General features: G+C 40.0%; 1 protein-coding gene across 1 annotated transcript; it reads left to right on the forward strand.

The window, feature by feature from the left end:
• The first annotated feature begins 390 nt into the window (after positions 1-390).
• On the forward strand, positions 391-11,410 carry scd (stearoyl-CoA desaturase (delta-9-desaturase)). Its single transcript, XM_085466482.1, has 6 exons — positions 391-523; positions 789-1,047; positions 1,900-2,030; positions 2,184-2,389; positions 2,740-2,972; positions 5,708-11,410. Exons 2-6 carry the CDS (start codon positions 810-812, stop codon positions 5,896-5,898), a joined length of 999 nt encoding a protein of 332 aa, XP_085322608.1. The 5' UTR covers positions 391-523; positions 789-809; the 3' UTR covers positions 5,899-11,410.
• Positions 11,411-14,331: the final 2,921 nt, after the last annotated feature.

Raw genomic sequence — 14,331 nt, forward strand, 5'->3', positions numbered from 1 at the left:
TTATGCTATTTTTGGGCACATTGAAAGTTTGTATCTCACAATTAAACTTCTATAGACGGAGAATGGGGATGACGTAACAGATGAAGCATCCTATTTTCCTACGTGGGTGGAGGACAGGGGGGAGGGGGCTCTACTGCCGGGGTTTGGGTACAGTAACTTGTTTTGTTCCACTTGCATCATTAACACAGTGCTTGTGTTTCACTCCACGCCTGATTTAAAAAGGAAAACGGTTACACGGTTCAATGTTTGTGCATGTCTAGACAGCAACAAGATCGGCTAGTCTCCAGAGGTGGCAAATATACATCTGGCAAACCGGAGAATGAATAAAAGGTGAACAGCAGATAAACAAACAGCCAATCAGAGCCCGAGCAAGAGGCGACAGGCGAGCGCTCATTGGTCGGCCACACCACGAGTTCTAGTTCTCATTGCGGAGCTATCACTCTCCCTTTTCTGGGTTACTGTAATTTTGGGTCAAGCAGACTGTCCTCCGTTTATCTCGTTTCTGCCCTTCTGCCTATCTTCGGTGAGTTATTGAGTAAAAATTTTCCCTCCCACAGGTGTTTCATCAGGGTTTTTTTTTTGGCGCGTTGGAGCGTCGCGTTACCGCTTTATAAGTCAGCATCGTCGCTACCGTCTTCCTCTTCATCCTCCGACAGCGCCAGCCAGCAAGCAGCTAGCCTGCCGGGGCTAGTCAGCACAAAATTAATTAACATATTGACAAAACAGCCTCCATTACACACAAAAAGCGCCGAGGCGACTGACTTCTCTCCTCTGTTTGCCGCTCACAGCATCACAGCACCGCTGCCACAATGACGGAGGCGGAGGCGTTAGAGAACAAGCAGCAGCAGCGCAAGTCCAGCAACGGGGATGTTCTTCCAGAGAGCGCCAGAGAAGACGCGTTTGATCACACGTACAAAGAGAAAGAGGGCCCAAAACCTCCCCGGATCATCGTATGGAAAAATGTCATACTGATGACTCTGTTGCACATAGGAGCCTTGTACGGCGTGTTCGTCGTACCTTCAGCATCTCGTTTGACCTTGCTTTGGTGTAAGTGCGAAAAGAAAATTGCCTGTTACACCCCCTTTTCTCCTTTTTTGCATGTTGGTTTTGTTTACTTATTTAGTAGAAATCATATTTTATCAAATCAACAGCTGTTATGTCAGCAGCACGCCCTGCTTTTCTCGCCGGTGGTGAATGCAAATAGGCGGCTTCATATATCTGTGATCCTCCCAGCATCCTTCATGGAGATGGAGGATTATAGATCAGGAATAAAGTCATCAGAGATTACATGTCACAGCACGTACCTTTAAGATGGGCTGTCAGGAAAATAAACTGGCCTCCTTAATGTCAGTTTTTTAAAAATAAAGGTCAAGTAGACAAATGAAGAATAGCTGGATAATTAGCATAAACTGCACTTTATTTATACAGTTTCTTCACTGCTGTGTCACAACTCTTTTAGCTTTTAGTCTTTCATGAACTCAACCATGAAATGTTTTTATTATTAGATTTGGCTTCTTTTACACTGTAAAGGACACAGCTTTACACTGTAATCTCCTTGGGAAACAGACAGGCCAGTGCTAACCAGGTGACCTGAGGGAAATTGTGCACAAAATCTAATCAAATCCCAAAGAGCCTTTTGGATCAAATTGATAAAGATTGTGGTAAACAAATACTCTACTGCTTTAACAATTTATGCTATTTGGGGGGAAAAAACAGAAACGCATCTGTCTCGTGATCTGTCACTTGTTGCTGGATGTTCTTCCCAGCCCTAACAATAACAGTGCAATTGTGCAGAAAATAATGCACAAACACTGCAGTGTGCAGCATCTGCAACAAAGTGCTGTTGACATGAGCACAAAAGTAGGTCAAACTAATTTGCCCATGTGTTTCTTTCCACAGCTGTACTTTGTTTTTTGATAAGTGCGTTAGGAGTCACTGCAGGAGCGCATCGCCTGTGGAGTCACAGATCCTACAAGGCTACATTACCTTTAAGGATTTTCCTCAGTGTAGCTAACTCCATGGCATTTCAGGCAAGCAAAAATGACTGTTCTGCTGACACATCTTTTTAGTATACAAACACACACTTATGACCTGGAGCCAAGATAATAGCAGCTTTTGTTTCACTATAAGTACCGTGCTGTGTCAACAGTGTGCATAATCTTGATCTTAATTCCAAACCACAGAATGATATCTTTGAATGGGCTCGAGACCACAGGGTTCACCACAAATACTCGGAAACAGACGCCGACCCTCACAATGCCGTCCGTGGCTTTTTCTTTTCTCATATCGGCTGGCTGTTGGTACGCAAACACCCTGATGTGATCGAGAAAGGACGCAAGCTGGAGCTCACCGACCTGCTAACAGACAAAGTTGTCATGTTTCAGAGGAAGTAAGTGGCATGATTAAGGTTCAGACTTCACACTGCATCTAGTTGCTAAAAAAAACAAAGTGCAATGGGTGCAAATAGCAAGACAGTAGTGTTGCAGTTTCTATAAATATAAGTAAATGTTAGAGTACTGCTGTGGAGATGTTTTCATAATGGCAAGCTGTGTTAGTCATTCTGGTTTAACAAGATGACAATTACTAACGTAAGATTCACGGAGAGCAGGCCTAAATGGAAAATAGGTCAAGTGGAAATAAAGGGAAAAAAAGTGAGCATTTTCTTATCTGGCAAACAGAGTTTTTGTATTTAAATAATTTGTTTTTTGCTGATACCTACTCTCGCTATCTCCTCAACAGGTATTACAAGCTCTCCGTGCTGGTCATGTGCTTTATTATCCCAACAATCGTGCCTTGGTACCTGTGGGGGGAGTCTCTGTGGGTGGCCTACTTCGTCCCAACTCTGCTTAGGTACACCTTGGTGCTGAACGCTACCTGGCTGGTCAACAGCGCTGCCCACATGTGGGGAAACAGGCCCTATGACAAGAACATCAACCCCAGAGAGAACAAGTTTGTCACTTTCAGTGCTATAGGTATGAACAACACCCCAACACATGCTCATGGCAGAAATTACACACCAGAATGTACAGCACAGGACAGCGAATGCTTGTATAGGGATATTTTTAAGTATTTTTTAAGTAAAATTGAAGAAGAAAAGCCAGATTTTTAATGTAAGTTTGTTACTTCGGTATAGCGTCACCTTCAGAGCAAATGTAATTACATTGTACATGATACATGCCCTCGTTTTGCTTTTATTTGACTGCACAGTTGCGTCAAGCGTTCAGTGCAGTAAAAGTCAAATCATCCAATTATGCTTAAACAAATTTGCTAACAAGTGATTATCATCTCTCTCTCCCCTATAGTTTCTGTTTTTGCCCTGTCTTCCTATGCTTTCTCTTTTTTCTTTTCTCTGTCCCCTCACCTCGCAAACGGTCGTGGCACGTGGCTCCCTGTTTCTCCCTGGTTCTTCTGGAGGTTTCCTGTTAAAAGCGAGTTTTTCCTTCCCACCGTCGCCGACAGCTTGCTCATAGGGGATCTTCCGATTGTTGGGAATGCCTCCTTAATACTGCAGGGTCGTTACCTTGCAGTATAAAGTGCCGTGAGGCGGCTGTTGCTGTGATTTCGCGCTATATAAACGAACTTGAATTGGACTGAATTGAACTAAAACAAAAGGAACGACTTTTACAGGCCCATGTAAACATTTTATTTACCAGATGTGCTAAATGGTGGATAAAATGTTTAAAAACAAAAAGTACATACTTGATTTGAACCTATTTTATTAACGATTTTTACCTGATTACCACTTTGTCCACCTCCTCCCCTCACTATGCATGCACCTTGTTCAACCAGTAGGAGTCAGCAGTGCAGTGACAAAGAGCACCCGATAGATATATCAAAAGAGCTGGATATTCTAAGATGGCACCCAGCTATTCACCCCATAGCAAGTTAAGTCTAGTTTTAGAAGAGGCACAATTTAGCAGCTGTATCTTTGGTAATGATTATGCAGGGAAGAAAGTCATCTTTTGTTAGGGAACATCACACGATGTCACCAATATACCACCACAGTCTGTCATTGTTCCTGCAGTTGCTTCTGAATTGTTTATTTTAGGGATGCAACTGCTGTGCAATTCTCGGATGATATTAACATTTAAAGCATTTTAGTCGATTCCAATATTTTTTTGTAGTATTGCTTTTCCTTTAAATAACTGAACAGTTTTAAAAGCTGTCAGCTCGTCACACCAGGTTCAAACAATTAGTCAGTGCAAAACTGAATTAATGCAGCAGTTAGCTGTCCGACACTGACTATCATTTTATATTGGTGAACAAGGCCAATGCCAATCTCTTGATCAGTTTTTCATAAAGAATTTATCAGAATTTAAATGTAGAATTTATGTGCATAAAACCATATAAACTCCTAACCGTCAAAGCCTGGAAGACACAAAATCACTACAAAGCTACGTGGTTGCAAAAAAAGTTTTTCTTCAGGGGGAAAAATGTTTCACAAGGTTGTAAACGTTCTACAACCTTTAGGCAAGGTCCACATGGCCAAGCTTTAGTTGCATTAGCTGGCTGAACACACACTAAAATAGGATAAGATAAAGATAAAGGGTATAAAAAAACGCTGTTATCAACATTTTTGGGTAACCCAGTCTTTCTTCATCAGGCTTTGTGCATACAGCTATAAAAGGAACGTTAGCTAATCAAGGACTACCTACTAAACTCGAGCCAAAAAGGTCATGGAGGAATAAAAATAGAGCACTGCTGGCTGAAACATTTATTTCGCTGTCTCTCAGTGTGTACCGTTGGCAGCAGCACATGAGAGCTTTCCAACTTTCAGCTTGAGATAACATGATGATGAAGATGTGCTTTTAGGTATAGTTTTAGTATAGTATAGGCCTAGTCTAGTTATTTACTAAGATAATATGACAACGGAAATAAATGTAATTGTAAATTTCTTGTTTATACACTGAGCTCTGCTCTAATCAGCTGGTTATGTTTGTAGCCAACAGGGAAATTGAGTTTCAGGTGGACAAACTATGTAAGATCACCACTCATGATTGAAGGGTGTTTCCCCTTGTCCCTTCTTTTTCCTTATCAGCCAAATAGCAAATATTGGCTGATAGATCGGCGGTTGATATATTGGTCGGGTTGTTCAATAGATCAATACGTTTTCAAAGCTCAGAATTGCTGGCTGCAGTATTAGTTAAAAAAGGACCTATGTGCTACTGCGTCTTTACTCTCTAGTTGTGTGGTATTACCATGGTTTGGCTGAAGCAGGTTTGCATCTAGGGAATATCATCAGGAGAAGAATGAAACCGAACTTATAAACATTAGAATTCTGGTTTGACAGCCTTTTTTTTTCCCTTTTATTTTGGTTTGTAGTACACCTCATAAGCAGGCAAACACCGACAAAGCTCAGAGACGATCTGAAAAGTGGGTGAGGTGGGATTATAAATACTGCAGGGAATGATTAGAGAATGGAAAGGAGGGAAGCGCGGCTCAGGTGACTTTACAGGTGGGAAAAGCAGACAGGTGGGAGCAGCAGTAATGACATCACAGCCAGTGGTATCGAACCACCCAAAACCTGTGACAACACCACAGGCTACCTGTAAACACAGATCCCAGCAGTGAAACAGTTGAAGAATCTTCTTTTTCTTTTAAAGACTGAAAACTGAAAACATGGAACGCGTTGCAAAGACGGCTTTTGACTGAAATCCAGTTTTACATGTTTTTTTAATCGTTCATTCCTGTTTCCTGTGCTTTGCAGGTGAGGGATTTCACAACTATCACCACACGTTCCCATATGACTATGCAACCAGCGAGTTTGGCTGCAAGTTGAACCTTACCACTTGTTTCATCGACTTCATGTGTTTCTTGGGCCTGGCCAAAGACTGCAAGAAGGTGTCCCGTGAGCTAGTCCTGGCCCGGATACAGCGCACCGGAGACCGCAGTGGCTAAGATCGCTAAACTGTGGTCAGCTTCAAGGCAAAACGACCGATATGAAGAAATTCCACAGTCCTTTGACAGCTATACATTTCTCATTCTCTGAGGATTAAAGTCAGCTTTATAAGGGCCTTGACCACATTTTTGCTTGTTTTTGTGGTTTTTGTAGCTGTAACTAAACAAATTATTCAAGATGAAAAGAAAAAAGATGTTTCAGATTTGAATTAGATGCATTTTAAAAGTCACCTCCATTTTCCGCTGTTTTGCCACTTTTGGTGTGCATTCTTCATGCAAGATCAGTTATGTAGCCGATCATTTTTATGTAAGTATGAATTAATTATTCTTCAAAACTGACAAGGAGTGGAGCACTTAAATATGGAGTAACATTTTAACTGTTAAGGTACATTACTGCTTCAAGAGTGTTGCCTTTATTGTAGTTTACAACAAGTTTTCAACTGTTCTCATAAATAGATTTAATTTCTGAGCAGTTTAGATTTGAAATGAAGAGGTGAGAGGTCATGTTTGTTTTGCTTTTTGCAAAAATAAATAAATAAATAAAATGCTTGCTTTAATGAAATATGAGAGAATACTGAGGGAACCCAGACCTTCTTATTAGCCTGAGCATTCTGACAACCAGTAGGCCAAAGCTTTACACAACCTGCAGGGTGCAACACTGTGGTTGCTTTTAGCAGAAATCTACACTGGATATCTATTGAGAAAAGTTCAAGCACTTTGAAAAAGATTAGCTGTGCGATAATTGGACGGAGTTTTCTCGCGATAATATAGGGAATTTGTTTAACATTAGAATGAAACTGCCGCTTAGCGTAAGCAGTTAATGAGAATTGTAACTTTACCTTAGAAAGATAAAAAATTTCACTGAGTTTTTGGGTGCTGGATGAATATATCATTAGTGCCAAGAGCGTGTCAAATGACAACATTTTTACAACCATCTCTGTGGTCCACTAGAGCACACTAAGTCGCCTCTTTGCATAACATGATTGTTGGAGTTGTTTTTTTTTTAACATTGTGGCATGAGCGGCTTTTTGCTTAACTGATTTTATCCAACTTGTGTGACTATTTTGTCCTTAAACATCTGCAGCATAGAGCTCCCTGATAGGTGTAGCAGCCAGTCATGTGGCAGTTCTGGCGTTACAAAACAACATGTCACCCATGCATGGCGATATACTGTAGTAGGTGTTGTAGTGAGGTGTTGTGTCGGTGACTGTGAAGGCAGAACTGCGTCTATTTTTGTAACGTGCTGTGGAGCTGCATCGCTTTGGATCATCAGAACCGTTGGCGCCGCGTTGATTTCCGAACAGGGTCTGGTTTCCCTTTGATGTGCTACAAAGGTCGTTATTTCAGAATTTTAGGTGCATCAGTGTTCATGTTAATCTTTGATTCTGATGTGTGGAATGCGTAGATTATTTATGTGTTTAATTGTTTTTTCTTTCTTATCGACTTTCAAAAAAAAAAGCAAAAGAAAATATTGTTCGAACCTGATAAAAATATTTCTGCATTCCAATATTTGGCTGACAGCCTTGTAAAAATATATCTTTAAAAAAAATCTGAAAACTGGAGCAATTGTTCATTTGTTCTTAAGAGTCAGGATCAACCTAATGCCTTATGACTTGCATCCATTCCTTCGCTTCCTGTCAGTTGAGTCAAAAATGCTCGAGTACCGCAAAACAAATTTGACTTCTGAGTTCCGTGTTTACACTGAGTGGAACATTGTTTTTCTCCTAAAATCATGTTTAATTTTAGGCAAACGTAGCATGGCAACACTGAGGAAATGTACATGCAAACGGAGGATAGGATTTAAGCGTAAAAGAGTCCGGTACAAAATGAAAAGCTGGCGAGAATGTTACATCGTGAGGTTTAAAGCTGCAGTGCGAAACTTTTGCTTCCCTTTTATGGCCGTGAGAGCAGTTGTGGCGATCTGTGTTGCCCTAGCCGTTGATCACTTCTTCCTTTTTTTGAGATTGTGATCCTGCCCATGAACGCATTGGCTTTCATAGGGTTTTCCACCATTGCTTTGTCATTGTAGCTATGCCATGGGTGGTGAAAGCCGAAAGCAGGCAGACCAGCAGTAAGACTCCCAGTATAAAATGGAGCACCCATCAATTGCAAAAGTATGAAAAAGGAGCTGGGTGGAAGTAGGTTGCTTGTTGTAGAGACGGCAACTGAAAACTGGCTTTAAGATCCATGTATTTGTAAGTTAGATGTATATCAGTGGATCATCTTGTTTGGGCTTCCTGAGCTAATGCTATATTTGATATTTAATCCTTTAATTTGACTAAACAGATTTATCCATTAGGCTTACCCAGCTCCGTGAATGTAAATTAATTACTATCCAAAGGTCTCGCACTTTAGCTTTAACTTGGGCCCTGATAGATGGATGGTGCCAGCTTCTCTCAACTCATCACAGCATCTCGGCATAAAAACTTAAAACAAAGGTGCTGTCGTGAGGACATCATTAGAGCACTTACCAAAACAGATGGCATTATATACTATTACAACAACGCCGGCTGGCCAGAGCACCAAAAGCAGTGTTTTCCTAATGAGGAGAGAGAGGGGTCGAGCTGTTTTCAGTCTGATAATGTCTACTGTATTAAAAATCTGAAATAAATTCACAATATTTTCAATACACTTGTAATTCCATTAACAGTTGTTGCTCATTTATTTCTGTTTTCACTCTCTGTGTCTTTGGGTTTTATGATTCTAAATAAATTTGCGCTGTGCATGCCAAACATTTAGAGTAGTTCCATGAGACATTTTGGTTTACACATACTTAGTTCTCGCTTTCAGAATGGTTTTGTAGTTGGTGTCAGGAACGAAGCTAAATACGCCTGTGATTTCTAAACATTTCCTGGATATTTTGAATTGGTTTTCAAGATTTTAACTCCATAAGGACGTCTTATGGAGTTAAAATGCTTCTCGTTGTTGTTACTGCTGTCTTCTATCTTGAAATCCTTCACTAAAGTAACAGAGAAATAATAAGTAACACCTTAAGCACTCATTGAAGAGATTTAGTCTCAGCGATATAGATTTAACCTCGAAAGTGAGTAATTGGTGATCTCCTCTCTTTCACGTCATGGTAAAATTTATATTTTGGGATTTGTAAGATTACCAGAAGCCACTGGGCTTTCTGATCTTCATTTAATAGTCAATAAAATAAAATTGATTTATGAGAGGGGGAAATGTATTAGCTACGCCCCAAATGTATAAATCTATCTTATAATTTATGTTCAAATCTTAAATCTGTCCATTAACTCTTGGAAATGAAGGATTACACATTTAAATGCCTTGTCTGTGTCTACAGTTGTGGTCAGAGTTTTACATCCACTGATCACAGATATGAATGTCATTATAATTTGGGGCTTTTAATAATCTCTTTCGAATGATTTCATTTTCCAGGGTGGAATTATTGTACAGCATATATTTTAGTGACTTTATAAATTAAGAATTGGGTGGACAAATTTGAATTTATTTTGGATTTTCTTTAATCCACATAGTGTTAAAAAATATACATACAAATATGTACATACACTCATTTAAATCTTAATAAGTGCTGCTAAAGGTGCTTCAGTGTTGCTTAACTTGACAAGGCCAGGGTTTATTGCTTTCTCATTAGTAGTTTCTCTTAAAAATTATTTGTTTGACAGCACTCATTGGATCGACTAACAATCAGAACAATGAAAGCCCAAGACTGTCAGGATCTAAGAAATAGAACTGAACATTTACACAAGTTGGAAAGGTGTCTTCAAACAACTATATGTAAATACAAGTTATTCACATGTGTCACCACTGCCAAGGTGTATACCAGGGGTGGGTGCCTCAAGGGTCAGTGTCCTGCATGTTTTAGATGTGTCCTTGATCCAACACAGCTGATTTAAATGACCTCCTCAATGTGTCCTGAAGTTCTCCAGAGGCTGGTAATGAACTAATCATGTGATTCATGTGTGCTGACCCAGGGTGAGATCTAAAACCTGCAGTACACTCCAGGCCTTGAGGGCCTGGAGTGTACCCCTGGTCTAAACTCTTGCGCTCAGATGAAAGAAAATTGGGTAGGATGTTCAGGGACAATCTAGGAACCACCAAGGCTCAAGCCTGCTGTGAGATGGAAACTGCTTTAACATCAGTGCGACTGTCCACAGTAAAGCCAGTTTTATATGGCCATGAACTGCAAGGGTGCTGACCAAAAAGGAAGTCTCTCTTTCAAAATTGAGAGGTTCAAACTCAACTGAAATTTTCAGATGCCCACATGAACAAGCAAAATGCCTTATGGAGAAAGGTTTTATGGTCAGACAAGACAAAAATTAAGCTATTTAGCCATAGCGACGAGATATGTTTGGATGAGTAAACGTGAGGCTTTCACACCTAAGACCAGTGTACCAGCTATCAAGCATGGTGGTGGTAGCATCACGCTCTGGGCTGTTTTGCTGTAAAGGTACATCGCACAAAGTGGAGAGAATAATGACAAGCAGGATTAACTTAAAATTTATCAACGTCACCTCAAATTAACAGCTAGATAGTTGAAACTTGAGACCAAACACAAATCAAAACTGATTTTGGCAAGCATGCTAACTTTAATCTTCTGGAATGGCCTTCCCAAAGCTCCGACCTTGTGGTCTACACTTAAAAGCCAGATCTGTTGAAGAAAACCAACGAATTTAAAAGACCACTACCAATTCTGCCAAGACATTTAGTCAAATATGCAGCTAGGATTATATAAGAAACTGGTAGAGGGCTACCAAAAGTGTCTGGTCACGGTGCAGTTTGCAGACATTTAGCCAGATCCTAGTGGGGTGTATGTATACTTTTGACCCTGTGGATTAGAGAAAATCCAAAGGAAATTCAAACTTGTTCACCCAATTATTGTTTTTTAAGTCAATAAAGACATATGCTATACAACCACTACACCTTAGAAAATTAACTGTTCAAATAAACATTTAAAAGCTCAAATACAAGGACATTCATGCCCATTATGAGTGTATTGACCCTTCTGACCACATCTGTACATCAACTTCATTTTGAGTTTAAAATATGTCGAAATGAAGGTTTTTGACATCGCAGTGTTAAATTGTCTCCAGTGATATCATACTCCATAACCCTAACCAAGTGCGAGTGTCTGTGAAGAAGCCAGCTGGAATGGTTTGGGGAATGGCATGTTCCTGGTTGCCTTTGGGCTTCTGTGGCAAAGAACTCATCCAGTGTGCTGCTGGCATAAGTGATCAAGTCAAATATAACCTCTGCCCGATTTCCACAGTCCAGAGAGGAATGTAGGACCAGTGTGGTCACAAGAGACCAGTTTAACATGTCAGACTGTACGAGGTTAAGGAGTATGTGTCTCAAAAGAGTGATTGCAAAATCTAATCATGCAATTTTATGCATTTTTTTTTTTGTCTTTGTTCTTTATTTGCTCTGTAAGTGAAGGGTTGGAACCTCTTAAGTGTCATTATGTTGTTTGTGTATTAATGCCACATGACATTATGGAAAAAGTCTAATAAAATGTTGAAGTTTTACAGTCTTTATTTGATTATTTTGTTTTTTCCACCATCTTCCATTCCTGATTTAGAAGCATGAATTGCAAACCAGCCCCTGCTCATTTCGATCCTCAGATGGACCGGCCAAAGGGACACGAGTAAAAGACCTGCATTTCCAATTTTGCCCGTAATTTTTTCTTATCATCACAGCGTGGACAGACAGGAGGCAGACTGGGTGAATAAAAAGCAATCTGTTTATTCTGGCTATTGTACAAAAAGTCTAAAGCAAAGTTCATAAATAAAGTGGTGAAATCCAATGACACACAAGTGCACACAACCAGAAACACACAAGGGAGGTTAGCAGACACAAAGGCAAACACTGATGGGAAGACAACGCTTATATTTTCATACACATGAGGGTAATTAGCAGAAGTGGATGCGGGTGATAGTAATTGAAGACAAATGAGGCAGTAGAAGCCAAACTAAACACAAGTCACTAGAGACGAGTAACTACCAAAATAAGACAGGAATAAATACAAATACAGACAGTAGCTTCAAACTAAAGGGAAGCAAAACAAAACACAAGGAATTAGACGGGACTGACTGAAAACTAACAGACTAGGAACAAAAACTAAAAGCTAAATCAAAAGAATGGTCACAGCGACAAACTAACAAACACTATATATATATATTTATATGTGTGTGTGTTTAAAATAACAAATAGCTATTTAATTCAGATGATATAATGAAAATGCAAGTGCATTCACCTCTTACATATAAAAAGAGAGACAATGCATTGTCACAGACACTGGAAATACTGAACATTGTTGTGCCATATACTTAATACTGTCTGATTATATTTTCTATTAATGTGTCTCTGTAACATAACAATAGTTAAGAAAAACAGAGTAAAATAAAAGCATATTTTTCCTCTGAAAAGCACAATGACAGAATTATAATTGTTGGTAGACAGGGTTTGAACTAGTTTGTGTTTGCAGATAGGGATTATGTGTTTTTTCTTCTTAACAGTATGCAAAGAATATATTTTTAAATGGGACTGGGAGAGGACTAAAGTAGTGTAACTTCGAAATCCCAGTTGAGTGGCGTCTGGAGGCATCATAATTTTATTAACTATGAATCCATGTCATCGTCCTGCATGACTGCATCCATTCGAGTCAGCCCATTGCAGCTCTACTAAAATCTGAACCTAAGTTACCAGTGAAGGCTCAGCACGTCATGACTCAGCACGCTTCTGTGGTGTGATGTGGGGTGGTTTAAATTGCACGATATTACTGTCACACTATCCTGACATGACCGAGGTTACTCCAGTACAAATTCCCAAAACATTCACACCACGCACGTCCCGCAGCATCTGACTGAGAGCGACCAATCAGAGGGCGTGATCCTGACTTCTGATCCCTGTGGCCCCATAGAGGAAGGGCGGGTGAAACACCTGTGCCAACTTGCAAACTTACTGACACTGAACACTCGCGGATTGCAGTGAATTTTAATGAGTTGTGTAACGCTCCTCTAAGTGTGCAAATTGGGTCAGATAACAAACAAACAGGGGGAAAAAACCCCAAATCGTTAAGTGCAGACTTTGATGCATTCACGTGCTTTGTTGCAAACAGGAAAACGGATCAACATCTAAAATAGTTTACCTGAGGGCACTGATGCGGGAAGCACCATGATAAACACCCATATTTACCTTCAGTAGAGCAGCTTGACTACGCTACACAGAGCCCTCTGCTGTTCATAGTGAAAATTGCTTAGATAACCAAGATAACAATAGCACACTGTGAAAACAACTGCTTCTAAGATGTAAAAGCAGCAAACTTTTAAATATTTGCTCTCATTGTTCTCTTCCAAAGTGGGATAATATATATTGAAATAGTGAATAACACTTTGAACTGTTTAGTTTTTGTGTAAATGTTGGTATGACAACACATTTTGATGGTTGTTTTCAATTTAACAGTGAGCATCAGAGGAAGAACCAGTTTTCAACTTTAAAAGTCATGTATACACAATACACAACATGACTTAATACATGAAGCAATACAAGAAGCTGTGGAGCACCTTTTTATTTATTTTTTAATAAAAAATTTTTTTTTTTTTTTATTGCACGGGTAAAGGACTCAGACACTGTATTGGCAGCACTACTCCCTCACACTAAGAAGTCTTTTGGTTTGAATCCCGTCTCTGGTTTCCGTGTGGGGTTTGCATATTCTCTTTCTCTGTGCGCTCAGTCTGGGTACTCTGGCATCCTACTATTGTGCAAAGACATTCATGAGGTGAGGTTAATTGATTTTAAATTGGCTGTAGTTGTGAATGTGAGCGTGAGTAGCTGTCTGTCCCTGTAAGTGTTAGCCCTGCAATGGATTGGTGACCTGTCCGAGGTGAACCCTGCTTTTTGTCCAATGACAGCTGGGATAGGTTTCAGCCGGCCTGTGACTGTGGATACTTTGAATAAGATAGATGGAGTGAGGAGATCACCGATTAAAGAGATCAGAGTTCAACTGTTTTGCTAAACCACAATGTCATTGCCTTATTAGACGTAGGTACCAGTGACATTGTGATCTCTAGTGACAGTATGGAAGAGAGGTTTATATACTTAGCATCAACCCTCCAAAGCAATGAAGTGTGTGCAAGAGAATGCAGACAAGGTGGACTGGGTGGAGATGAGTATTAAAGGTAATTTGCAGCAGAAGGACAGCAGCAAGAGTGAAAGGAAAGCTTTACAAGATAGTAGAATGATGAGCTATGGAGAATGGTTTGGAGAAAGGAGGCAGAGCTGAAGATGTTAAAGATGTTCACTGGGGGTGATGAGGAGAGACAGCTCCGGTTTAAGAGTTTGGAGGCAAAGAGGGATAGTGGATATACTGGATAAAGGATGTTGAAGCGGGAGCTGGCAGACAATAAGGGAAAAAGAAGACCACACAAGTTCTTGGATGTAGTGAAGGAAGTC

This window comes from Copadichromis virginalis, linkage group LG8 (assembly GCF_057382275.1).
Source record: "Copadichromis virginalis isolate Kocher_CV1m ecotype Utaka linkage group LG8, C_Virginalis_male_GT1.1, whole genome shotgun sequence".
Classification (NCBI taxonomy): Eukaryota; Metazoa; Chordata; class Actinopteri; order Cichliformes; family Cichlidae; genus Copadichromis; species Copadichromis virginalis.